Source organism: Elephantulus edwardii, unplaced genomic scaffold, assembly GCF_000299155.1.
Source record: "Elephantulus edwardii isolate Elephantulus edwardi_28Jun2011 unplaced genomic scaffold, EleEdw1.0 scaffold00034, whole genome shotgun sequence".
In the NCBI taxonomy this organism is placed as follows: Eukaryota; Metazoa; Chordata; class Mammalia; order Macroscelidea; family Macroscelididae; genus Elephantulus; species Elephantulus edwardii.
Genome location: NW_006399784.1, coordinates 21,447,522 through 21,475,347, shown reverse-complemented (window position 1 = coordinate 21,475,347; position 27,826 = coordinate 21,447,522). Strand labels below are relative to the sequence as shown.

Genomic DNA, 27,826 nt, shown 5'->3' with positions numbered 1-27,826 from the left:
CTGGTTGAGGAAAGAGAATACTATTAATAATATATCAAAATATAGCTTCCAAATTTTAGTAATTTCATTTTTTGCATGTATTTTGGTGACTTTACAATTTGGTGAAATAAAGGAAAATGAGTAATTACTTGAAATAATCTATCTGTCACATGAAGAGGAGATCTGCGACTAATTCAATGTATAACTATTTCCCCCCATTCTTAGGGGTGAAAAATTGCTGGCTGGAATTTTAGCAGCCTAAGTGTGTGCTTTTATTTGTAAAACTTGACCTTTACAAATCCCACATTAGTTAAATTTCTGAAAGACATTTACTTTAGGTTGGGTTCTCCAGAGAAGGAAAACTCATGGCATGTGTGTGTGTGTGTGTGTGTGTGTGTGTGTGCGTATGTTGAAAGAGGGGAGGGGAGGGGAAGGAGTGGAGGGGAGCGGAGGGGAGACAAGAAACCTACACACAGGGAATGAAGTTAAAGGAAACAGCATACAGTTGTGGAGATAGGCATGTCCCAAGTCCTTGCTGCGTAAATTGACTGGAGCCGTCTCTTGGCTCATATTGCTTCAGGGGTCATAGAACCCCAATGGGCAGACCAAACTGAAGGCTGCTGTCTCATTGACTGCAGAAGTTGATGAGTCCCAAAATTCCCAACAACCCAATATGGTTCTAGCACCAAGAACTGAAGTTAGATGACAAGAGTCAGATGCAGGATCCAGAGTCTACAAAGATCTAGAGAGCTTGGCCAACAAGCCTTTACATGTGTCTGTCTGTTCAGTGCAATCCATGCAATGTGGAGACACTGTTGTTGTGTTTGAGCAGACTGTTCCAGCCAGGGCCAATCAATTATCTTAAGTGAGAGCAGTAGCATCAATGACTTAAATGAGGAAAACTGAAAGAGCAGCATGTTTGCCAGATTATCAAACTAAATCAAAGACTGAATAATGGTCCCCTAAGAACCCTACATCCCAATTCTTAAACTCTGCAAATATATTTGCTTTCATGTTAAAAGAGACTATGCATGGACACAGAAAGCCCCAAGGACTCAACAAAAAAACAGTTAGAGCTAGTAGGCCAGTTTAGTAGAGCGGCAGGATGTAAGATCAATATGCAAAAATCAGTAGGATTTCTCTAAAGCAACAAAGAGAACTCAGAGAAGAAAACCAAGAAAGCAATACAAGTTACAATAGCCACCACAAATTGAGATACTTGGGAATGAATGTAACTAGAGATACAAAAGACCTGTACAAAGAAAACTATAGAATATTTCTGAGAGGCACAATAAAAGACCTAAAGAAATGGGAAAATGTTCCCTGTTCATAGACACGAAGATTCAATATTGTGAAAATGATAACCCTACCAAAAGCAATTTACATGTTCAATGCAATCCCAATACAGATAGTAAATTCATTTTTCAAAGAGATCAAAAGATAAACTGTCAAGTTGGAGAGGAAAGAGACCCCAAATAAGCAAAGCATTTCTGAAAAACAAAAATGAAGTGGGAGGCATAGTACTCTCTGACCTCAAAACCTACTACATAGCAGTACTCACCAAAACAGCATGGTACTGGTACAATGACAGGCACATAGACTAATGGGACAGAATTGAGAACTCAGAAATAGGTGTGACTATCTATGGCCAACTGATATACAACAAGGAAGTAAAACCTATCAAATGGGGAAATGATAACCTCTTCAACAAATAGTGCTGGCAAAACTGGACTGCTACCTGCAGAAAGCTGAAACAGGATCCATACCTCACACCATACACAAAAAAATCAACTCAAGGTATATCAGAGACTTGGGAGTAAAACTAAAAACCATAAAGTTCATGAGAGACAAACTAGGATCAAGCTTAGAAGCCCTAGTGTCCAGAATAAAGAGACTGCCAAATACAGGCAGAAATGTACACTCTGAAGAGGATAAAATTGATGAATGGCACCTTCTAAAGATTGAATCCCTGTGCACATCAAAAGCATTTTCCAGCAAAGTGAAAAGAAAACCTACTGACTGGGGAAAAACACTTTGGCAATACCATCTCAGACAATGGTCTCATATTAAAAGTTTACAGAATCTTACAGGGCCTCCACAAGAAAAAGACTGCTAACACATTACAAAATGGACAAAAGACATGGAAAAAAGTTTCACAGAGGAAGATATTTAAATGGCCAATAGACAAATGAAGAAATGCTCAAAATCACTGGTAATAAGAAAAATGCAAATCAAATCCACAATGAGATACCATCTCACCCCTGTAACAGGGACAAAGTTTAACAGGAAAACAAGTAATAAATTTTGGAGAGGATGTGGCAAGAAAGGAACTCTTTTAAATTCTTGGTGGGATTGTAAAATGGTACAACCACTCTAGAAGGCAGTTTGGTGTTTCCTCAGAAAGCTGAACATAGAAATTCCACATGATCCAAAGCTTGGAATATACCCTGAGAAAATGAGAACTGAGGTACAAATGGAGACTTGTACATCAATGTTCATAGCAGTATTATTCCCCATCATCACAAGAACATGGAAACATCCCAATGTTTAAGCATAAGAATTGATTGAGAAATTATGGTACATTCACACAATGGAATACTATGCAGCATGCAGGAGCAATGATTTTGTAAATTATTATCTAACTTGGAAGGGACTGGAGAGCATTATGCTGAGTGAAATAAATCAGTCCTATAAGGACAAATACAATATAAGACCATTATTGTAGAATTTTCATCAAGATCCAAGGGGGGGAGAGGGTAGGAATAGAGGGGTGAGGATAGGCAGGAGTGGGGAAAGGGGTTAATCATAGGACTGCACAATTGATGGGTGTAGGAAGTGGTGTGTAAAGGAAATGGGAAAGATCCAGTATGGAAAACAATGTATATAAACTTTTTAAGTAAACCAGTCTAAAATAAAAATTTTATTTAAATTTTTAAAAGTTTGGAAAAAATGGGGCGGGGGAAAAGGACTACACAGATATAATTAAGTACGAATCTTGAGATATGGAGATTTTCTGGATAATTTAGGTGGACCTAATACCATGGACTGTCAAGAGAACAAATAGGTTCATCCTAGAGAGGGTGAACCCAGGCTGCTCCTTGAAGGCAAGGATTCTGAGGCTTCACCTGATATACTCTGAGTATGTTGCAAGGAGGAACCGGTCCTTGGAGAGGGACATGATGCTTGGAAGGGTGGAGAGACAGAGAAAGGGAGACCCTCGATGAGATGGATTGATTCAGTGACTGGGGTAATGGGGGTAGGTGTGTCAGAGACAATAAGGTTGGCACAGGATAGAGCAGGTTTCAGGGCTGTTCGGGTCGCTATGAGTCGCAGGTGACTCCACAGCACATAACAACAAGGTAAGGTCTTGTGGCACAGTCCACGGAAAGCTGCACTGCTAGCTGAAAAGCAGAGCCTCCCTCGAAGTTGGACTCTACCTGAGCTCTAAGAGAGAAAGATAAGCAATCTCTTCCAGCAAGTATTACAACCTTGGAAATTTTATGAAAGGTCAGCTATACGCCAGTTCTGACTTGGTGACAATTACTGTGATCTAACAAGTTGTGTTGAGTGCCACAGAGTCAGTCCCAACCCACAGATGAACCTCCAGCAGGTTTACAGAAGTAATAAATTGCATAGAAGGAGACTGCCTATACTTCTCCCTCAGAGCAGCTGATAGATTTGAACCACACACCTTTGGGATTGCAGAGCAGCTTCTTACCATGGCTCCTTGACCTAATTCCAGTGTAATCACCCTACCCACCTCTACCTTCTCTCCTCACACACTGATTTTACAAAGTACGTACTCAATTGTTTTGGTTTTGCTTTTAATACTTTTTTTAAATTAACCTTGCTTTTTAAAATTAGTTTTTGCAAAGAGAAAGCTCTGATGACAACTGTACAGCTTTAGAGTTGAAATATATTTGAAAGAAAGAGACTTTATTAAGAATTCTATATTGCTCTTCAAGATTAAAAGGATATCAATTGGTTGATTAAAGAAATTGTGTGTCAATGAATTTTAAATAATGAAAACATTCTGGTGTTAAAAATTAAATCACTGGAGCATCTTCAAAAGCAAGTGTCCAGATTTTAGGAGAAATCTCCTCTCCCCCTCCGACTTCAATGAAGTTATTTCTACTCCTGAAACAGAACTAACATGAAAGGCCTCCAGGACAAAGTACTCAGAGGGAAATGCACTACTGTTTCTTATTTTTGGTGCAAAGGCTGCTAAGTTGGTATAAGATTAGAAAAGATATGTTAACCTACTTAAAGGTGTCCAATAAGTGACTAGTCTCAAACTGGGTGCATTTAAAAAATGTTAAAAACAGGTCACAAGGAAAGTAAAACAAAATTAATGTCAACTAGCTTCCCTCTGAGCCCAGTGGGCAGCCTCCGGCTAAGCCAAAGCCTCACAAGCGGTAGAATCCATCCAGCTCCCGGCGGAGAGCAAGCACCCTGCCCCGTCTATACTTGATCATGTATGCAGTCAGCTTCCCAAAATATTTTTAATCAAATATTAAGTCCCTACAACTGAGAAAGTTCTCCTAAATACTGTATAAGTTCATAAAGTAGAACTCTAGAAAAGGAATTATTCTAAAACAAAGATTAGATTTTTACAGCCATAGAAGTAAACGAATAACAAAAGGATGGAAATGGAGCAAAGGGGTGGGGAGGGGAAGCAAGAAAAGATGAAAGGTTATGTATAGAAACAGTAGCTTTAAGGTGAGGGTAGAATGTAAATGCCATCAAATGATTTTGTTGTTGATGATGTTGTTTATGTGCCACCTAGTCTACTATGACTCACAGCAACCCTGTGTACAAGAGTTCTGAACTCTGCTCTATACTCAGCCAATCTCACTGTCTCCAACATACCTACTCCCATGACCCCAGTTACTGTATCAATCCATCTCTCCTGCACTGTCTCTCCACCTTTCCAAGCATGATGTCCTTCTCTAGAGACTGGTACCTTCTGACAACATGCCCAAAGTATGTGAGATAGACATTCTAAATCCTTGCCTCTAAAGAGCAACTTAGTATCACCCTCTACAAGAGAGACCTGTTTTCTTGGTGGCCCATGGTGTGTTCAATACTCTTCTCTAACATTACAACTCAAAGGCATCAATTCTTCTTCTGTCATCTTTAGTCACTGTCCAGCTCTCTCATACAGAGCAAAAACTTGTGAATCAAGTACCCCTTAGTCTCTAGACTGACATCACTACTCTTTAGCACTCTTGTGAGATCTCTGACAGCAGATTTTCCTAATGCAACTCGTCTTTACTTCCTGACTTCTGGTGCCTAGAGTACTGATTGTGGAGCCAAGCAAGCAGAAATTATTAACAATCTCAATCTAGTCTCCATCAATATGATGCTGTCAATTTGCCCAGTGATACAAATCTTTGTTTTGCTGGTGTTAAGCTTCAATCCATACTGAAGATTGCAGTTTGGTTTTTTGGGGGGATTATTATTATTATTATTAGGTGTGTGTACCGTCAAATCAGATCTGATTGGTACAGGAGGAGACTGCCCCTCTGTTTCCAGCAGAGATTTTGGTGGATTCAAACCACTCACCTCTGGGATTACAGGGCTGAAGATTGTAGCTATTGGCTTTCTGCAGCAAATGCTTCAGATCCTCCTCAGCTTAAGCAAGCAAGGTAGTATCGTCTGCATAATGCAGGATGTTCATGAGTCTTCATCCAATCCTGATGCCACATGCCCTCTTCATTGAGCCCAACCGCCTGGATGTTCTGTTTTGCATATAGATTGAAAAGGTATGCAGATAAGATGCATTCTTGATGTACTCCTTTCCTACCTTTGAAACATTAAATGTTTCCTTCACTATACCAATTACTGCGTCCTTGTCTAAGTATAGGTTTCGCATAAGCACAATCAAGTGTCCAGGATTCCCATTCTTCTAAAGGTTAGCCACAATTTTTTGTGATCTACACAATCAAATGTCTTGCAAAATGTCTTTGCAAAGTCAATGTAACAGAGACAGACATTCCTCTGGTACACTCTGTTTTCAGCCAAGATCCACCTGAACATAATATCCCTGGTGTCATGGTCTCTTCTACACCCAGCTTGTACTTCTGGTAGTTCCCTGTCAATGTACTGTTCCCAGCCTGCAAAGGAAGAGACTGTCCCTCCTTCTCCAGTGGAGCATCTGGTGTATTCTAACCACGCACCTTCGGGATTGCAGTGCTGCTTCTTGCTATTAGCCACCAGAGTTCCTTATGTTCCAATCATTTTTAATGATCTTCAGTAGGATTTTGCTTATATGTGGTATTAGTGGAATTTTTCAATAATTTCTACACTCTGTCAGATCACCTTTTTTTATGAATGGTCAGTTGGCCAGGTGGTTGTCCTCCAGATTTCTTGGCACAACCAGCTGAGCACATCTAGAGCAGCATCTGTTTGCTGAAATATGTCAGCTGGTATTCTGTCAATTCCTGGCACCTTGTTTTTTGCCAATTCCTTCAGAGCAGCTTGAACTTCCTCCTTCATCACCACTGCCTCTTGATCATATATTGTTTCATGAAACTTCTGTGTCAGCCAATTCTTTTCATTATAGTGACTCTGTATACTCCTATCTTCTTTTTGATGTTTCTGGGTCACTCAATATTCTGCCCATAGCATCCTTAACTATTGCTACTTGAGGCTTGAATCTGTTTTTCAGTTCCTTCAGCTTAAGTAATGCTACCATCCCTTTAGATTTTCCAATTTCAGCTCTCTGCACATTTTAAATAGTACTTTGCTTTGTCTTCCCATGCTGCCCTTTGAAATTTTCTGTTCAGCACCTTAACTTCCTCATTTCTTTGCTTTAGTTTCTCGGCGTTCTACTGCAACATTCAGAGTCTTTTCCGACATCCTTCTCAGTCCTCCTCTTCTCTTTCAAAGACCAAGTCAATGGTCTTGTAATGATCTCTGAATTCTTCATGGATAATAATCTTGATATCCTCTCACTACTCACCTGAGTTTAGTGAAGGGGAATAATATCATCAGTTTGCATATTAAAAAAATCACTTTCTTGGATGCAATCGCAGAGAAATCAGAAAACAGGAATTCAGTTATAAAGCTGTCATGAAGGGTGAAGGATGGCAGCCTACTTCATGTGGTGGCAATGAGGATGGAGAGAACAGAGTTAAGAGCTACACAAGAGCCTTGATTTCTTTAGCTTACTGATTTTAATACCAACCTGTTTCATCCAAGGTTTTGTATCTCACTGAATGGCATCACCAAGTGGTCCAAGTCAAACACTTGGATGTGGTGCAGGACTTTCCACTGCACCATGACTACTTCTTTCTAATTAGCCAATCACCAGGTTTTCTAAAATTCACCTCGTGTGTAGGTAGCTCTTGACTCTGTCAAGATAAAATGACACAGAGACTACAACAATGAGCCTCGACATGGTAGAGATAGTGGCAATGGAGCAAGCTAGGGCAAGGGCTTATAGGACTGCTGTGAGCCACAAGTCACTTGATGGCACTCAGTAACAAAAGTTACAGAGAATTCATCAACAAGTAAAATACACAAAGAAACCTACAATCAAGTCTTTAACCATTAGTTTCAGCCTTCACAATCTAACAATTCTTTCCAAAGAGCGTGAGCAAAGTGGCATTATTGCTCTCAGTGGCTCACTGCTCTCCCTAAGATTACTCAGCCTCTCTAGGTGACAGGAACCAAGGATTATTCAGCCTCTCAAGGCGGCAAGAGACTTTCAGGCCCTCCCTGCAGAAAGATTACACTTTCCTGGCCACTGGCAATCAGTTAGCCAGGAGATTTCCTCTGGCCAGTGAAATGTGAACAGAAGTGATATCCACCACTTCTGAGCAGAAGCTTTAACTGCTGTAGCGGGCTTTGTTATCCCTCCTTTATCCTAGACAGGGGACGCTCCTCCATTCAGGATCTCAAAATGAATATGGGTGATGCTGAATTCGAAGTCACCAGTTGACTACCACTCTTATAAGACACTGGGCTCAAGGAGGTGTTTGTGGTCACTGCGAAATAACAAAATATTATGGATACAGAAGTCTAACAAAGAACAACATCTGCTGAGAAGCAGACTCATGTGGGAAAAAAGAAGGAAAAGGTATATATATATAGTAAGTCAGAATACTCTCAAATGAGAACAAAAGATTTTGAGTCTTTGCTTAAAACTGACAGTTGGCAATCAGCAAACTTTCCATGTAAAGGGTCAGACAGTACACTTTTTAGGATCTGAAGGCCATGAAGTCTCTAACGTGATTATCCTGTCATTTCAGTATTAATTCAGTTATAGATATAGATAGAGATAGAGATAGATATAGAGATAGAGACAGAGATATAGGTATGGGTATGGGTATAGGTATAGATAGATAGAGATAGAGATAGAGATAGAGATAGAGATAGAGATAGAGATAGAGATAGAGATAGAGATACATTTAAACAAATGAGCATGGCTGTGTTTACAAACTCCTTTTACAAATGATGGAGATACAACATGAGAGAGAAAACAAGAAGAAACCAGGGCAAAGGTTGCTTTTGATTTTATAAAGTAACTTTCAGCAGTTTGGTAATAAATGAGAATATTCTTATCAAGTGATTGTGCCTTTCCAAAAAACAAATGGAAGTCATAAGACTTACCAGGTGAACAAAAATGATAAATTACCGAGAATTTTGAAAAACAATCTTCAGAGGATGCAATTATGCATCGTCTTCCTACTATCATTTTATCAAACAATTTAGCAGTCATTTCTTTTATCCAAAGGACAACATTTACTATAATCATTAAAGTCACTCATCTTGGGAAAAATAGTGTTGTGTTGTATGGGTTTTTTTAATCTCATCAAATAAACAAATACACTATACCAGCAAGCAATTATTTATCATTATTTTTCATTTAGATTTATTTCTTTATATTACAAAAATAATAAATATTCCTTACAAAAACTCAAACAGTACTATACAAAGGGGCATACTTCATTTTCTTCTAAATTCCATTTCCCAGCCTTTTAACCATGACTTTTGTACATGACTAACTTATATCAGAATATTGTTGTTGTTGAGTACTATAGAGTCAGAATCAACCCATAGCTGACCATCCAGCGGGTTTTCTGAGGCAGTTAACCTCACAGGAGGAGATTGCCCATCCTTCCTTCACAGAGCTTCTGGTGGAATTGAACTGCATGTCTTCGAGATTGTAGTGCAGCTACTTGCCACGAGGCCACCAGAGCGAGCATGAGAAAAATAGTGCAATAAAATTACTTTCTCTTTGCCATTCTTATATCTGTGTTCCTCTACTCTTCATAGGGTTGCCACTCTTAAGAACTAAAGAAGTATAAACCTTCAGATATAATTATTCTTAAAAGAAACAGAGACATAAATTTAAGTGCCTAAACTATGAGGCTCACAGAAGAAAATACAGAGGCAAAAAAAATCCATAATGCGGAATATGGCAAAAGATTCTTTGTATGACAGCAAAAGCATGAGAAACAAAGCAAAGAACAAGTATAGTGGACTCTCAAGATTAAAAAATTTTGGGGTTGGGGAGCTGTGGTGGCCTAGTGGCAAGAAGCTGCACTACAACCCCAGAGGCACGCAGTTCGAATCCATCAGATGCTCTGCTGAAGGAGGAGCAATCTCCTCCTGTACCAGTCAGATCTGATTTGATGGTACACACACAAAAAACCCAAAAAAATTAATAAATAAAACAAAAATGAGAGAAAAAAATTGGGGGGCTCCAAAGGATACCAACAAGAATGTGAGGAAAAATATCAATAGCTCACAGAATAGGAGAAATAACTTGCAAATGATATGCATAAGCAGAAACTTTTATGTAGGATATATAATGAATGTTTGCAATTCAATAATAAAACGATAAATAATCCCATTAAGAAGTGAGCAAAGGATCTAAGTAAATATTTCTTCAAGGAAGATATATAAATGTCCATTAAGCACATTAAAGACAACATTAATATTATTAGTCATTAAATACAAATAGAAACCATGATTAGGTAGCACATCATAGCATCGAAGACTCAGATAACAACAAGTGGCAATGGGGATATGGAGAAATTACAAACTCACACATTGCTGGTGGGAATGTAAAATGAAATGGCACTTTGGAAAACAGTCTACATGTTCCTCAAGATGCTAAATTTAGGCAAAACTCATATGGCTCAGCAATTCCATTCCTAGAAAAATTGAGACAAACAAAAACACATGCTCACAAAATACCCTCACAAATGTTCACTGCAGCATCATTAATAATAGCTGAAAGGTGGAAATAAATTAAATGCTCTACAACAGTGAAGGAATGGAAACCCAAAAATTGTAAAATAAATAAATAAATAGTGGGTGGATGGAAAATTAAAAAAAATGGCAACAAAAAAGTAAAGTACTAAAAATATTATGCTAAGAGAAAGAAGCCAGTCACTGAGGCCCAATCATGGAAAGATGCAAGATTCTATTAACATCAAAGTCCAGAATAAGAGAAATCTATAAAGACAAAAATTATGTGAGTAGTTGGGTGATTTTAATCTGCAGCCCTCAGGTCTGGTTTTAATTGTTTTTGGTCAAACATTCTTCTAAGTGGTATAGCACTGGTCTGTCCACTTGCTGTACAGAGGTAACTCATGGTTGCTGTGATGCTAAACACTGTGACACTTAAGTGTCAAATGTGATAATGGTTATCCATGGTGGACAGTGTTTGGTGGAGCTATCTGTGGAGCTGTCTCATTAAAACAAGCTTTGAAACAGAAGTGGCATCCACTTCTGAAATATCTTGCCTCCAGAAACACTATGAACTTGGAGAAACGATGAAAGTTATACAAGTGTTCAGGTCTTTCATTCACAGGGTTGCTATGAATTGCCTACGACTCGATGACACTTAACAACAACAACATGTTGCTTAGACCTGAATGTTGAGGAGTGATTGAAACAGTGGTTTTTGCTCAACAGTACTGAGTGTATTCTGAGTTGATGAGAATGTTCTAAAACTGAGATTCAGGTTGCACCTATCTGTGAATATATTAAAAACCATTAATTTGTATAAAGTACCACCTTTGAGTTAACCACACAACTTTCTACCTATTAGACAACCAGTGCTCCCTGAATATCATTATCAATTAAAGAAATTAAAATCAGACAGCAATGAAGTTTACTGCTTATCTATTAGACTATCTACAAAATATACAGAAGCAAAACAATCTGGCAACATTAAGTGCTAATGAGGACGTGGGCCAAGTGAAATTCTCCTACTCTGCTGAGGGGGAAGTAAAAAGGGACACTCTGGGAAGCAGTTTAGTCTAAAAGTTAAACATACACTAGGCCTCAGCAAACCTAAATACAGATCTAATAAGATCTATGAAACTGAGAATCTAGTAAGGCAGAAATTTATCACAGAAGGAAAACACAATTTTATTCCACTAAAATGAAAGATGTAACAGTAGTAACAATGTACTCTATCAAAAGCTGAAAACAAATTATGGCATGAAGTTCCGACTGCAACAGTTTGGTACATTTAAACAAAGAGGAGGCAGAAACCCCATTTATGTTTACCTAGAAATCTGTACATGGATATTTGCAGCAGCTGTATTCATAATTACTCTGAACCATAACAATCTAAATATATTTCAATGAACAAACTATAGTATATCCATACAATGGAATACTACTCAAATGGAAAAAAGATCCCAGTTGATGATAAATGTAACAATATCAGTGAATCTACAAGGAACTGTGTTGAATTACATATTTTATGAGTCTATTTAGAAAATACTCAAAAAAGGAAAAAATTATAGATACTGAGAACATATCAGTGGTTGCCAAAGGTGATGGGTATAAGGGCGTTGGGAATAGAAATTTTCCAAAATAAGAAAATTTTTCCCCCCAAAATCATTTTTAAGATAGAACTATTCCGTATCATTAATACAGTGGTTACATGAATCTATACATATACTAAAATTCATGTTGTTGTTGTTATGTGCCGTCGAGTCGCTTGCAACTCATAGTGACCCTATGTACAACAGCCCTAAACCCTGCTCTATCCTGTGCCATCGCACTGCCTCTGACACACCCATCCCGATTATCCCAGTCACCGTATCAATCCACCTCATAGAGGGTCTTCCCCTCTTGTGCTGTCCCTCCACCCTCCCAAGAATGATGTTCCTTTCCAAGGACCTGTCCCTCCTTACAACATGTCCAAACAATGTCAGACGAAGCCCCAGAATCCTTGCCTCCAAGGAGCAGCCTGGTTTAACCCTCTCCAGGATGAATCTGTTTGTTTTCTTGACAGTCCATGGTACATTCAATACTCTTCTCCAGCACCATAGCTCAAAGGCATCAATTCTTATTTTATCCTCCCTAGTCCTTGTCCAACTCTCTGATGCATAACAAGTGATTGCAAAGACCATAGCCTGTATCAGACACACATTAGTCTCCAGAGTGACACCATTGCTCTTCAGTACCCTGGAGAGGTCCCTAACAGCAGACTTTCCCATCGCAATACACTTTTTTTAAATTTTCTGGCTGCTGGTGATGAGAGTGTTGACCGTGGAGCCAAGCAGACTAAAGTTGTTAACAATCTCAATCTCTTCACCATCCATCCTGATGCTGCCAACTGGTCCAGGGGTGAGAATTTTTGTCTTCTTGAGATTGAGCCTCAATCCATATTAAAGGCTGCAGTCCTTGACCTTCTGAAGCAAGCATTTCAGGTCCTCCTCAGTTTCAGCAAGCAGGGTTGTGTCATCTGCAAAACGCAGATTGTGAATAGATCTTCCACCAATCCTGACACCACACTTCTCCTCATAGAGCCCAACCTCTCGGATAATCTGTTCTGCATACAGGTTGAAAAGGAATGGAGACAGGACACATCCCTGGCGTACACCTTTCCCAGTTTTGAACCATGCAGTTTTCCCTGCTCTGTTCTGACGACTGCCTCTTGGTCCAAGTATAGGTTTCACTTTAGAACGATCAAGTGTTCTGGGATTCCCATTCTTCTCAGAGTCAGCCACAGTTTGGTATGATCACATAGTCAAAAACCTTTGCATAATCAATGAAACACAGATAGACATTTTTCTGGTATTCCCTGCTTTCAGCTAAGATACATCTAACATCAGCTACAATATCCCTAGTACCACGAACCCTTCGAAACCCAGCCTGGACTTCTGGCAGTTCTCTACTGATGTGCTGTTCCAGTCATTTCTGGATAATCTTCAGTAGAATCTTGCTTGCATGTGAAATCAATGAGATTGTTCTGTAGTTTCCACACTCTGTTGGGTCACCTTTCTTTGGAATGGGAACAAATATAGATCTCTTCCAGTCAGTTGGCCAAGTGGTTGTTCTCCAGATTTCTTGGCAGAACTTGGTGAGCACGTCCAGGGCACATCTGTTAGCTGAAATATGTCAACTGGTATCCCATGTGTTCCTGGGGCCTTATTTTTTGCTATTTCCTTTAAAGCAGCTTGAACATCTTCCTTCCTCACCATAGGCTTTTGCTCATATGTTATTTCATGAAATTCTTCTGTGTCTGCCAATTCCTTTTGATACAGTGACTTGGTAAATTCTTTCCATTTTCTTTTAGTATTTCCTGGATCACTTAGTATTCTGCCTAAAGCATCCTTGATTATATAGCAACTCGAGGTTTGAATTTGTTCTTCAGTTCCTTGAGCTTAAGAAATGCTGAATGGGTTCAGCCCTTTTGATTTTCCAACTCCAGCTCCTTGCACATTTTATTGAAACATTATCAGTAGAGTTTTAATTGGGTGTTTTTTGGAAATTGTTGTTGTGGTGTACTACTGAGTCAGAACTGACCCGTAGGTGACCCTCCAGTGGGTTTCTCTGGCAGACCAGTTGATGGATTTAAACTGCGTGTCTTTGGGACTGCAGCCCAGCTCCTTACCAGTTAGGCCACCAGAGCTCCCTAATTTTGGAAATTAGCTCTAGGATTTTTCTTTCTAGTTTATTGTAGTCTGGCAGCTCTGCAAAATACTCAACAAGACCATAACAAATGAGCTTCCACTGACAGATGAACGACGGCAGCATTTGAAGGGCACAAATTCTATCATGGAAACACAACTGTCCTTTGATCAATTTTACCTTTTCGAATTTTGAGAAATCTCAAAGCAGTCCTATGCCCACAAGATCTCCCTAAGCCAGGCCAGTAGTCATGTGAGTACAAGATCTGCCATCTGTACAGTAGACAGGGCAAGAAGGTTTGACAGGTAGCTAGGTATATACTTGTCATATGCCTCAAAGTTAAACAGGCATGGGAGCCCTACCCAAAAGGGTTACTCTGCAGAGAATGACATAGAGAGTCCTATGGCATCTGCATAGTACTTTTTTTTGCAGAGAGCTGCCTGGAAAGAAAAATAAGAATCAACTTATCAGTAACTTCAGAATCCATGGTGCAGAGTTAAAGTGACAAAAATAGTCCCTCTTAACATAAGGAGCAACATTGTCATCCAATTTACAAAGCAATGTTCTCCAGCTTAGCTATTTGCTGCCAGACTGCTAGATATTCTTATTTCCAAATGATTTTGGAGATTCAGGTTGGGCTACAATTTACAAGATTCAGCCTGACACAATAGCTGCCAGGAAGTACTGCAGACTTCACACTATGTCACAACCGCGACACGCTAAGTAAGATCTGGCTTTCCCCACTTTTAGTAATGCAAAGACTGATCAGAGGGATTAGACAGTAAAAGCCTGGTCCCTCCATGGACCTCTCCTTGAGGCTCTCAACTACTTAAAATCAGTGCCTGAATGATTGTATTACAGGCTGCCAACAATGAATTCCTTATTCTATCGGCTTAGCTACCTTTAGAAACTGGAATTCTCTCATCAATTAAGTATATTTTGTCATAATACTCTGAAATGATCATTTCAGTAGGAAACACAGGGTAACTATTTTTGTTTTTATTTACTTATTTTCAGAGAAGGGAGCTGGTGCCTTGACTACTTCAAATAGAGTTCATTTCCAACTAAATTTAACAATGATCACAACTAAGATACCTTTTAGTGATAGAATGAAGAATGGTTCTGTAGCAGTCCTGCTAATCATGCAGGTTAAATTTAAAGAATGTAAATCCAGATCTTCAGATGTGCTCAGGGGTTTGCAAGTCCAGATACGTGGGACAGTTACATCTCCTCAGAGGGAAAGGGTCCTGTCAAATTTCTGTTCCTGAGCTGAGTCAACAAAAAGACATGGACTGAGACTCTGGAGTCTTTGCAAAATCACTAAGAACTTTAAATTTGTCTTGAAAACAAATTTCTGACAGAGGCTGGTATTTTTAAAAAAACCACACTTTAAAAAATTCTGAAAAAGTTAAATTGCCCGTGAATACTACAAATTAAATGAACTATTCACATGGACGGTTATGACATCAATACAATTGAAAGAAGAGAAAAACACAGGTTGCAATATTCATTTCAAAAAGAATAAGTGAAAATACTAGAGTTATTCTACAATGATTTTTTTTTAAAAGTACAGTTACATAACAAGAAGTGAATGTGTAAACACAAAAAAATACAAATAAAAAACCCCACTGCCTTCAAGCTGGTTCCGACTCACAGCAACCCTATGTGGAGAGCAGTTTAGAACAGTTCCTTAGTGAGATCAGAAAAGTTGGCTGGAATACACTGCCTCATCTTTCTCCCTCAAAACCGCTTGCGGATTCAAATGTTGATTAATGTTTAGCCTACTAAACTACTAGGGCACCTTAAAATATACAAATAAAACAAGAACCATTACAAATATAAGCGAAGGCCTCTCCTCCATATTTCCTTTCAAGGGGAGAGATCCGTCTGTTTAGGAATGTGACTTTCTAATAAATCTGTCTTTACTATTTTACCATAATAGATATAGAGATATAGATATATCTAAGGTACATTAACAGTAGTATGAGATTGAGATATAGAGATAGACAGATACAGATATAGAGATATCTAAGGTACATCAAGTAGTATGAGATTTTAATCCCCAAAAATACAATAGAAACATACTAGGTAGAGTGAAGAGAAAGGCTGGAATGACTGGGAACCCTAAGTCTCTGTAAACTTTCATTAAAAGTAATTTAAAAAATTTAATCTGGTTTTTAAACTTTCATTCAAATAAAAAGTTAAAAATATTTTAATCCACGTCAAAAAGGAAAAAAATGAAGACAAGTGGACTTAGAAAACATAAGCAAGATAGAAAATCTAGTGTGGCAATCAGTAAACAAGCAAAAGAGGAATCAATATTTTTTCTCAAGCTTTCACATTTAAAATCATGTGTGTATTTTAAAAGGTAGATATCCTTATATTACATAATGAGATACTTCAAACCCAGCGCCTTGTCCAGCCACACAGTCCTTGTTAATTGTTGTGTGCACTGATGTGACACTAGAGTGACACTACTGGACAGAGCAGAACTGGACCATGGGATTTTCTAGACTACAGTCTTTACAGAAACAAAGTGTTGCTGTGAGATGCCATGGAGTTGACTATGACTCATAGTGACCCTATGAACAATGGATCTGAACCTCAGGTCTTTTTCTTTCTTTTTCCCTTGTAGAGTTTCTGGTATTAAGCACCACTAGAGTTCCCTCCCTGCTGCAGAGATGGCCATATTTCTGTATCCTGGCTTCCCTTCACAAGGACACTTAATAAAGCAAAGGTCATTAAACTATAATCACAAAGCTATGTGACAAGACACAAAGCCTGCTTTACAAGAAAAGGTTATCTGTACTAAATGAAGATTTCTTGGAAATTTGAATAGAAAATAGGAAAAAACCTTAAACAGGTGGTTTAGTGGTAAGGAGTTGTGCTGCCAAACCAAAGGCAAGCAGTTCAAATCATCCAGCCACTCTGCTGAAGACAGATGTGCCATCTCCTATTATGCAGTTTACAGCCTCTGAAAACTCTAGAGTCAGCTATGAGTCAATTCCAAATCAACATGGCAGAGGATCACAGGGAAGAACTCCACCATGAGCACTCACAAGCCTCCCCAGATGCAGGGTTCCCTTCCAGCTCTGGTCTCCAAGTGGCATCTATGACAGCCCCAAATGTCTGTTACCTTGTCCACCTTATTGCTCCACAAAACTGTCATCAAGTCAATTTTCAGCACCTGGTGACCTACACATGCAAAGTTGAACTCAGCTCCATAGAGTTTTCACAGCTCATGCTTTGGAAGAAGAGTGCTAGACTTTTCTTCAGAGGTTCCCCTGGGAGAAAAATCTCCCATTTTGTATCACCCAGGGACTCCTACTATTCTATCAGTTTCATTAAGATAATCCTCTATCTGTTCCAGCTACATTAAGTGAATCTCTGTTGATTTGGAGCAAATAAACCTTAACAAAACAGCTTTGTTTTCTGATCAGCTGTAACTTTTTAACTATTCATGTGTTTCTTCCAAGCCTCCCAACATTTTAAGCTACAAGAGAATAATAACGTTCTTGAATAGCTCACAGAATTCCACCTCCACAGGCCTGTTGTTGCTGGGTGCTGTTTAGCTGATTAGGACTCACTGCAATTCCATGTGACAGAGGGCTGCCCCACAGGACCTTCTAAGCTGCTGTGATGTGTATGGAAGGGGGCTGTAGTGGACCAGTCCATAAAGGCACTAACCCCAAAGTAGTACCTCTCTGGTGGTTCGAATGCACGGCTGCTCCTCGGAAGACAGATGGGCAGTCTCCTCCTGTGTGACGCACAGCCTCTGAAAACCCAGACTCGATGGCAATGGACTGTGCTGCTGAATTGAATCTTTTTGGAAGAAGATCTCCAGGTCTTTTTCCCTTAAGCCATTGGGCGGTTCAGGCCACCAACATTTTTGTTAGCAGCCAAGTATTTACACACTGCCTACCAGGACTCTTTCCCCACAGATCGAGTGGCCTATAGACAACTTGTATAGAGAAACAAAAGGGATAGAAAAGGATCATTTAATGGATAATGTGGGGTGCCAGAAGATCCCCTTTAAGAATGAAATGCTGTGTCCCTTAACAGATGGGATTCTCAGCTGCTGAGAGTTCTCCTGGACCACAGCAATGCCTGCATCCAACTGTACGCACAGCCACGGGCCCATCTTCTTGCCTCACTGCAAGATATCACTGAAAGGCTGGCTCAGCTCATGGCCAATCTGTGGGTTGGCTGAGACTCAGCTACAAATTCATTGCAATTCAACTCCCCTTCTGTCCAAACCTGATTTCCCATCTCCCTCTCTCTCTTCAAGGTGTAGATCCTGAGACCACTGACCTCGCCTCCTTTCTGCACTCAACATCTATAATAGACGTAAGGTCACACAATTTGATGGGTGGAGGGAGGGGTGAGTCAGGGAAATGGGAAAGATCTGGTGTGAAAAACAATGTATATGAACTTTGTAAATAAACCAGTTTAAATAAAAATTTTATTTTAAAAAAAATCTATGACAGAGCCTTTCTCAGGAAATCTGATTTACAATGTATTCTGTCACTAATAAAACAATTATGATGGGAATGGGGGGGATGAACAAAACAAAACACCAAACAAAAATTATCAGGGAAAATTATCAGGCGCTATTGCCAAGAAATCTGGAGGACAGCTACCTGGACAACTGTCTGGAAGGGATATATATTTATTCCCATTCCCAAAAATGGTGATCCAACAAAATGTGACCATTATCGAACAATATCACTAATACCACATGCAAGAAAAACCTTGCTGAAGATTAGACTAAAACACAGAGAATTGCCAAAAATACAAGCTGGGCTTAGGGATGGCACTAGTGATATCACTGGCATGTCAAATAGATTTTGGCCAAAAGCAGAGAGTACCAGAAGTCTGTCTATTTGTGCTTTATCAACTATGCAAAGGTGTTTGACTCAGTAGGTGACAACAGTTTATGGCTAACATTGAGAAGAATGGGAACCCCAGGGCACTTAATTGTACTCATATGAATTCTATACCTACACCAAGAAGCTGTTGTCCAAAGAGAGCAAGGGAACACTGCATGGTTCAAAACCAAGAAAGGAGGATGTCAGGGATATATCTTTCTCCATACCATTTCTATCTATATCCTAAACAGATCTTTTGAGAGACTGTACTTTATGAAGAAGAATGTGAAGGAAGATTCATCAACAGTCTGCATTATGCTGATGATACAACCTTGCTCATCAAACTGAGGAAGACCTGAAGTGTTTGCCATAGAAAATCATGGACTGCAGCCTTCAATATGGACTGAATCTCAACATCAAAAAGACAAAAATCCTCACCCCTGGACCAATAGGCAGCAAAATGACAGATGGAGAAAAGACTGAAGTTGCTAACAAGTTCATCTTGCTCAGCTCCACAAGCAGTATCTTGGCACCAGCAGTCAGAAAATAGAAAGACGAGTTGCATGGGGAAAAGCTGCTGTCAGTGACCTCTCCAAAGTACTAAAGAGCAATGGTGTCAGTCAAGAGACTAAGGTATGCCTGGTCCACACCATGGTCTTCTCAATTGCTTGCTAGGCACTTGAAAGCTGGACAATGAATAAGGATGACAGAAGAAGAATCGATGCCTTTGAGTTGTGGTGCTGGAGAAGAGTACTGAACATTCCATAGACTGCTAACAAAAGAAATGGTCTGTCCTGGAGAGGGTGAAACGAAGCTGCTCCTTGGAGGCAAAGATGCTAAAGTTCCGTCTCATGTACTTTGGTTGTGCTGCCAGGAGGAACCGGTCCTTGGAGAAGGAGATCATGCTTGGAAGGGTGGAGGGACTGCGCAGGAGAGGGAAGATCCTAGATAAGATGGATTGTCACAGTTACTGTGGCAATGCGTCTAGTATATCAGAGGCAGTGAGACTGGCTAAGGACCGGGCAGGGTTTGGAGCCATTGTTCATCGGGTTGCTGTAAGTTATAGTAGACTTGAAGGCACATAACAACTACTACTACAGGTTCCATTCATTTTTTATCCTGGAAGGATCTCACCCATTTTCAGTCTCCTGTTAGATATTGGGCTTTGGTCTCCCTGCACCTCTTATATCTGCCTGAGACAGCGGACTCTGTACCCACCTTCTCCCACTGTGTATAGCTTTATCCCTTATGCACAAGAAGACATCCAGATACCAGGCTCTTTCAGAACAGCAGGAGGTGCCCTCAGGACCCAGCACTCTCCCCAGATGCTAAGTGACTTCTCGAATCTGGTCTCTCAGTATCTGGCAGCGGATTGAGTAAGACTGAAGGAGAGAAGCCGTGAAAAAGAAGAGGATCCAACTAGAAGGAGAAGCCAGCCCTTCCTTCCCGGTTCCATGGGCTTTCTAATCTGCTCCTCCCCGGGAACCTGATTCCAAGAAGCAGGTGAGGTGGGGAGAGGTGGATTCTAGTTCAAGAAAGCACCAAGTATCAATAAGGCATCGGATAGAATATTACTCAGCCATGAAGAGGAATTAAGTTTTGTTGCAGATGTGAACACTGAGAACATGCGAGTTAACTAAGTCAGGCTGAGAAGGATAAGAGTTACATGATCCCACTTGTAAGAGACACCCAGGACAAATGCTTAGAGATCAGTGTTCACTCGTGGTTATTACCAGGGCTATGTGGGAGGGAAAAGTGGAAAAGGCCATTGCTTAAGGGGTTCAGAGTTTTGTTCAATGTCATAAAAGAATTTAGAAATGAACAGTAGAGAGATTGCACAACAGGATGAATGTAATCAGTGTTACTGGATTTTGCAAGTAAAAAATTTGGAAATGTTATGTTACATAGATTTTACCAAAATAAAGATTAAAAATGGAAAAAAAATAAGTAAGCAAGAAGGCATCTGCAGAATAACATTACACTTCATTGACTGAATGTTACTTCTGAGTATGTTGGCCTGAAATAGTCTTGAGAACCACTATAAGCCAGGCAGCATTCCAAGGGTCATGGCTGGATATGTTTTTGACTCTGATTCTGTCAAGTTGTTTGTGACTCAGAAATTCTGCAGGACTGAGGAGAACTGGTCCACAGTGCTAACCACACTGTTATCCTGAAGGGAGCAGACTGCCAAGTGTTTTCTCCCGTGGAGCAGCTGGTGGGTTCACCCTGATGTCCTTAGAGGTAGTAATAGAGCATTCTACCCACTGTACCTACTTTTAGACTGAATCTAGTATTAATTTTAAAAATTAGAGACAAACAGTAATCAAAGCACCTATAAATACATACATTTTAACACACATTATCATTAGGTGCTATCAGGTTGATATTTTCCGCTAACAGTGAACTCAGAGAGGGTGGTCTGGGCTGTAATTTCTATGAGAGCAGATTGCCAGGTCTTTCTGCCACTGAGCACCTGGGTCCAACTAAATCAACACCTTTTCTGTCTGCAGGCAAGCACTTACTCATCATGCCACCTGAAAGGAAGGAAGGTACAGGGTAGCAAGGTCAGGTGACACGACAGACATAATTTTAAATACAAAAGTTAAAGAAGTTAAAGAGTCACATGAACAAACAATTGAAGAAGGTGGAGGTAAGTTAGCTAAGATTCAGAAAAAACATTCCAGGAAGAGAAGGACACAAGTAAAAACTCAATTCATTCCTTAATTCCTTTTAGATATAAACCTGTTCTTTCCCCTCCAACCCCAAAAGTGATTTAAAAAAAGCTGAGCAGCTTTTTAAAGAAGGCTGAGAGTTTTAAAAAAAAGTAACAAAGAGGAAGAAAATACAAATTTTGTAAAATGCTAATTTAACTAAAGGAAGAGCACAAAAGTCTCCGGCTTATAAACTTCAAAAGCAAACGAGGACATCATTTTATTTATACCCTACCAGACCTGATACTTTTTTTCTGATGGCAACCATGGCCCAAAAAAGCAACAGATAAATTATGTTCCATCCATGTTACAAAAGAAATTAGTGAGTCTATAATTAACAAAGTCCATTCTGCTGTGTTGACATTTTTTTAATGTTGCCACCACACTGAAGAAAACAAATGCACAGGGAGCTTCAATGTACAGGGAAGACACAGGATGTGTTGTTGTTATTATGTAATAACAACCAGTCTTTCTTTCTTAGGATCTTCCTCAAGGCACTCTTCTCCAAAAGAAAACGATCTACACTCTGGTGAGTGGTTTAAATTTGAGACCAGGAGGATACTTGGGTTTGGAACAGGATGGGGTACGAATGCAAGGAAGGAAGGTCTGGATGTGGAATGGATGCAAAGAAATGGACTGGAAGATAGGAGGTCCCTGCTGGCACAAGTGGTTTGCACTGGACTACTAATCAAAAGGTTATTAGTTCAAATACATCCAACAACGAACAGATCAAAGACCTATCAATCTGCTTCCATTAAAATTATAGATTAAAAAAACCCCTATGACACAGTTCTACTCTGTTGTAACACACGATGTCACAAGGAATTGAACTTTTGGGTTTGGAAAGATGGGACCAAAGCTCTCTGATTACCAAATTTCGCCCTCTCTCCTTTTTCTCTAGTGTGTGGGAGACATGTATACACAAATCACATGTGGGTGGCCAGGGGTTGAGGGACACTGGCCTTGGATGGTCAGCCTAAGTGTGGGCTATGATCTGTGGGGGTTCCCTGGTCAGTTAGAGGGGGATACTGACGGCAGCACATCGCTTAAAAGCATCAAGTTCTATTCTGTGAAGACAGTTCTCAATAACGACTCGGTGTATGAAACAACAGATAAATGACAGGGGTAACACAGGCAAAGCAAAAGCATCCCCAGGTCATCTTTAACTCTACCACTAGGAGGTTTTTTTTAGGGCTAGGGTAGAGAGATTAGAAAAAAAAAATTAAGAAATTATGGAGAAGGAACTGTGCTAAATGCTTTTCTCATTTTTTTATCAAATCACCTGCAAGTTTATTCAGAGGATTTGATCTAAGCTTCTCTAGGTCATAAACACTCCCGGGGGCTCTCTCCCAGTCACTGCTGCCCTGTGGTAAGTTAGCACCATGACAAGGCCTGCACGGCAAGGAACAGCCAACAGCCAGTGAGTCACAGAAAGATCTGTGCTACAATCCCAAAGGCGCACGGTTTGAATCCACCTGATGCTCCACTGGAGAAGGCGGGGCAATCTGCTTCTGTGCCAGCTGGATCCAACTTGACAGGACACAAGAAGAAAAAAAAGAGTTATATAAGAAAATAAAAAAAGTGCCACATCAGCGATTCTGGATACAGATTATCCCTGGTGAAGCCTTGAGATGAGATAAGGTTCATGACTACAGCCTGCTCAGACTCTGAGTCAGAAGCAACAGCCAAGATCTGATCTTGATCGACAGAAACTATAAGACTTGCTAGCTTGTTCTGATCCAGCTGTAACACACAAACACGTTTTACTTTCTTTTCTTCCACTCAAGACCTGGACTTTCCTTAAATCCACGATGTGGCTGGGATCAGTTGATGCAGATTATTCAAATGAAGGGTTTATAGCACTATATCATCATCCCATCCCAACCAGAGGAAAAACTGCCAACACTGCTTTGTTGAAACTGCACTCTTGAGTCACCTTCACGTCCATTATCAGGACCATCTGCTCCCCAATATCAGAATAGATTTGGCAATTCCAATTTATTGGGTGACTGGATGAAGGGAAACATAAAAATACAGGTGGGAAGGGGAGCTCTCGTGGCCTAGTGGCAAGAAGTTGCACTGCAATCCCAGAGGTACGTGGTTTGAATCCACCAGATGCTCTGCTGGAGAAGGAGTGGCAATCTCCTCCTATACCTGTCAGATCTGATTTGATGATACACATACAAAAAACAATGAAATGAAATTAAATTTTAAAAAAATACAGCTTTCACTATGGATCACATCTATCATAAAACAAAAAGCTTCATTGGGCCAATATGCAATACTAGAATAGATGGTAATACAATTGAATTACCAATCACTTAATTTTACTTGTAGACACAATCATCATCTATGGAGGCAACAGTCACCAAATAATGTATTGCTTTCAGTAAATCTGCTACGAAAGACCACTTGGAAGTGCTTTAAAGACTAAGGTGCACCTCCTCAAAAAAAAAATACAAGTGAGAAAGGATATTTTATACTTTGCAATTATATATTTACTTCAGAACTTTCATGGTTAGGGGCATACCACTACCACGGCAAGTATTTGCACTAAAATCAATTCAACCTATTAAATTTATCTGTCTTCAAGTATCTATTTTAACCATTATTGTTGCTATGTGTCATAGAGTTCACATTGATTCTCAATAGTTGATGCTCAAGTAGGTTTTCAGAGACTATAAACTGCACAGGAGGAAAGCTCATCTTTCTCCTGAGAAGCAGTTGGTGGATTTGAACCATGAACCTTTTAATTTTCAGCCGTTGTATCAGGGTTTAGTATTCAAAAAGACTTTCCTAGACATTGACTTTGACTTTGCCACATGGATGGGCGGGGTGATACAAATATGGCATGTTAGTCTATCCACAAGGGGATTGGCGATTCTCACCATTTTAGTAGGATTAAATTGAATGGTTTCAGCAAAAAGAAAATGGGAAATTTCAACACCAACAAGGAAGAGGAAGCAGCATGCGTCCCTTGGGACCAAAGATTCTTGCACCATTCAGAATAGTATCTACACAAGAGTAACAGAAGCCTCAGCAGAGAACCAGATACCAACAAGACACCCAGCTGTTTGGGAGTGTTGTCTCACAGAGTCAAAGCCATGTATTTTGCATCACATTTTCTTCAAATATTATTTTGCCTCCTATCTTTCTTCTCTCCTTATGATTAAAAGCAAACACTTATAAGCTATACCTTTTTGATATTGTGGCATCCACTTTCTATACTGCATGCCTCCAGAAACCCTATGAACTTTGATAAATGTAGATAGTTGTAGAGGGGCTTCAAGCCTTTTGTTCACAGGGTCACTACGAGTCATGCTCAACTCGAAGGCAATTAACAACAACAACAACCTTTGTAATAAGCCTTTTCCCCTATTCAAATGAAAGAGCTCTCATGGCACAGGAGGGAACTGCACTAGGAACCCAAAGGCAGCACCTTCTCTGATAATTCAAATCCACCAGCAGCAATTTGGGAGAAGAATGAGCAATCTCCTCTCATGAGAGTTATACCCTCAGAAAACTGTTAGAAGATCATCTCTGAATTGGTTCTAAATTGATGACAGAAGATTCCAAACCAGTATGTCTTTCCTATGATGGCACAGTGGTTAAAAAACTGACTGCTAATTAGATGGAATTAATCTAATTAATTGAATCCACTAGTCACTTCATGGGAAAAAGAGAAGGCATTTAAGTCCATAAAGACTACAGCCTTGGAAACGCTCTATGGGGTAGTTCCATTCTGCCCATTACATCACATAGGTCAGAATCAACTCACTGTTAGGTGGAGTTTGGGGTGGTTTTTTTGTTTGCTGTTATGTTCCTCTACCATACATTTTCATTTTTTTTTAATTGTTAATTTTTTCTAAGTTCTAAAATGTCCATTTAGTTTCATATAAACATTTTTTCTATATATGCCAAGATCCCTATCTGTGCTCTATAAGCATATATTTCATTTACATTTGTTGAATACAGTACTAACACTGTTTTAAAATTCTGATTTACAAATTTCAAAAGATGAGTTATTTAATTTCTATTGTTATACTTTTCACCAGTAACATTTTTTCTCTTTTTCTTAGAATAGTTTCCTCTTTATTGGTTTTTAATATCTTTTCGTTTGAGAAATGCCAAGTGTCCACCATGGCGGCAGACTCATGAAAAGAGAAAGTGACAGCAAGGAGGCCAAAGTGGCCTGCGTTAGCAGCTACCAATGTAAACAGAGGGGCCCAGAAGGGGCTTCCTGAAGCAGGGGCACATACAGCACATGGGCTGCCCATCAAAGCTGTGCCTTGAAAGCCTCTGTATTATCAGCCTACACCTAATATTGGCTCAGAGTCGTCCGGTTCACCAAGGCATGCACATGTAAGCACAGGGAATGGGCCCCATCAAGAAAAGCCAGAGGAAAAACAAGCACAGTTACATCACCTTTACCTGAGATGATGCTACGCTTGCTCTGAGAGAGAGAGAGAGAGAAAGAGGGAGACCCCCTACTGACACTTGGTGTGTGGTGTGCCTGCCCCGCGGCACTTAATCTTTCACCTCTCATTGCCATTTAGTAAGAGCAGTCTCATGGCTGACCTGCCATCAGATTTTAGAAGCTGTAAAGGAGATTGTCCATCTTGCTCTCACAGAGCCGCTGGCAGATTCAAATCACCAGAAAGATGCAGCCTTTGGAGCACAACTCCCTGCGGACTTAGACCACTAGAGCTTCCTAACACATAACCCTCCAGCAAGTTTACAGAGGCAGTAAATAGCCAAGGAGGAGATTGCTTTTCTTTCCCTGCAGACCAGCTGGTGGATGCGAACCACATGCCTTTGGAATGGCAGCACTGCTCCTTACCTCTAAGCTGCCAAAGCTCCCTTAACACCTAACACGTACAAGAATGTGGTGATTTGGGAAGGGTGAAAAGATTCCTTTTTAGACATAAAAGTGCACCTCCTCTACAATGTTAAACGGGGTGCTCAGAAAGGGGAGAGAGGACCAGTCACCTTCAAGTGTTTCTGTTGTTTTCTGTAAGTAATTTGTTCTTGTTAACTATCCACTTTCTATAAATAAGAATAATATCTTTCAACTTCCAACACTAAGTGTGATGCCCATTTTTTTTTTCAGTATATATGGGCAAAAAGAATTGTATTGCTCAGGACCATTTTTAAACTACTAGTATAGTCAGCTAAGTTCAGGTTTATGATTTTAGAATCTCAATATGATTTTACATTTGCCAGGGACTCTCCATATCGCAGGGGGCAACCCAGCTCCAAATAGGATTTTGCATCTCAGTGGGCTTCACTGCTGGATCTAAGGAACAACTCTCCTTCCCTTCTGACCCTTGTCTCTCTCTTCTTCATGGTCCCCTTTCTCTGTCCTTATGACCTTCCTCTGTTCTTTATGGTGTTTCTGGAGGGCTTCCGGCATGTTACAGAGGCAATGTGTATATCCAAATAGGAATCATAAGCTAGAGGGTAGAATGTGGTAAATAACTTCCTGGAGTCTACACTGGTGTGATCTACTTCCACAAGCAGACTAATGATACCATCTGAAAAGCCGAGGTTTGGGGTTCTAAGTATTTTAACTTCTCTGACTTCCTGTTCCTAAGTGGACTGATCTCTCTGGGTCTCCTGAGGCCTTCCTGTGCCTTGTGGGTCTAAAATGATGGCAGGAGAGCAGGCAGGACAGCTGAAGCTTCCAGCTGAGGACAAGGCTGAGAAAGGGAGTGCTTGGAGAGCAAGGCCAGGGACAGGGAGCTCACAGGAGAGTCACTGAGAACCCTGGATGATGTCACTAAAGGCATCTGAGATTTTTTTTTTACTTTCTTGATCCTCAAAGTGTCTTCTAGGCGTTGGAATGGGAACAGCAAAGAAATAAAGCTGTCATTGCACAGCATTCTTTGTTCTTAACTATGCATTTCTAAACAATAATGCCTTTGAATTGTCAACATTGTATAAGAGTCGGTCGGTACCACTCAACTGAATCTGACGTCTTACCAGAAGTCTTACCACTACTTGTATTTCTGAGTCAAGCAATGTGTGCTTATGCAGTGTCCCTTTCCCCCTTTATGTGTAAGTATTGTGCACACACATTAAATAACTTCTAGGGAGTCAAGAAAAAAAGCATATTGGAAGACAAAGAGAAGGTTTTTAAAGAAGTATACTGAGGGTTTACTTGTGCCCATGGCTGCATCAAGGGCTTCCTCCTTGATCCATGTTTTTTTCCTTCCTTTAAGGGAATACCCATGTGATATAAAGGCTTGAGTCCTTACCTACTAAATGACAGATTAGTGATTCAAACCCACCCAGCAGAACCTGGGAAGGTATGTCTGATAATCTGCTTCTGAAAAGTCACAGTCTTAAGAACACCATACAGCAGTTCTACTTTGCACA

The 27,826-nt window shown here is 40.0% G+C and overlaps 1 protein-coding gene across 1 annotated transcript in view; it reads left to right on the top strand.

Annotated features, from left to right (window-relative positions):
- LOC102871316 (serine protease 48-like) overlaps positions 1–27,094 on the top strand; it is a 75,507-nt gene extending 48,413 nt beyond the window's left edge. Inside the window, exon 6 of the mRNA XM_006884503.1 lies at positions 27,011–27,094. Within this exon, the coding sequence (XP_006884565.1) occupies positions 27,011–27,094 (84 nt within the window). The remainder of the gene's footprint in view (positions 1–27,010) is intronic.
- Positions 27,095–27,826: the final 732 nt, after the last annotated feature.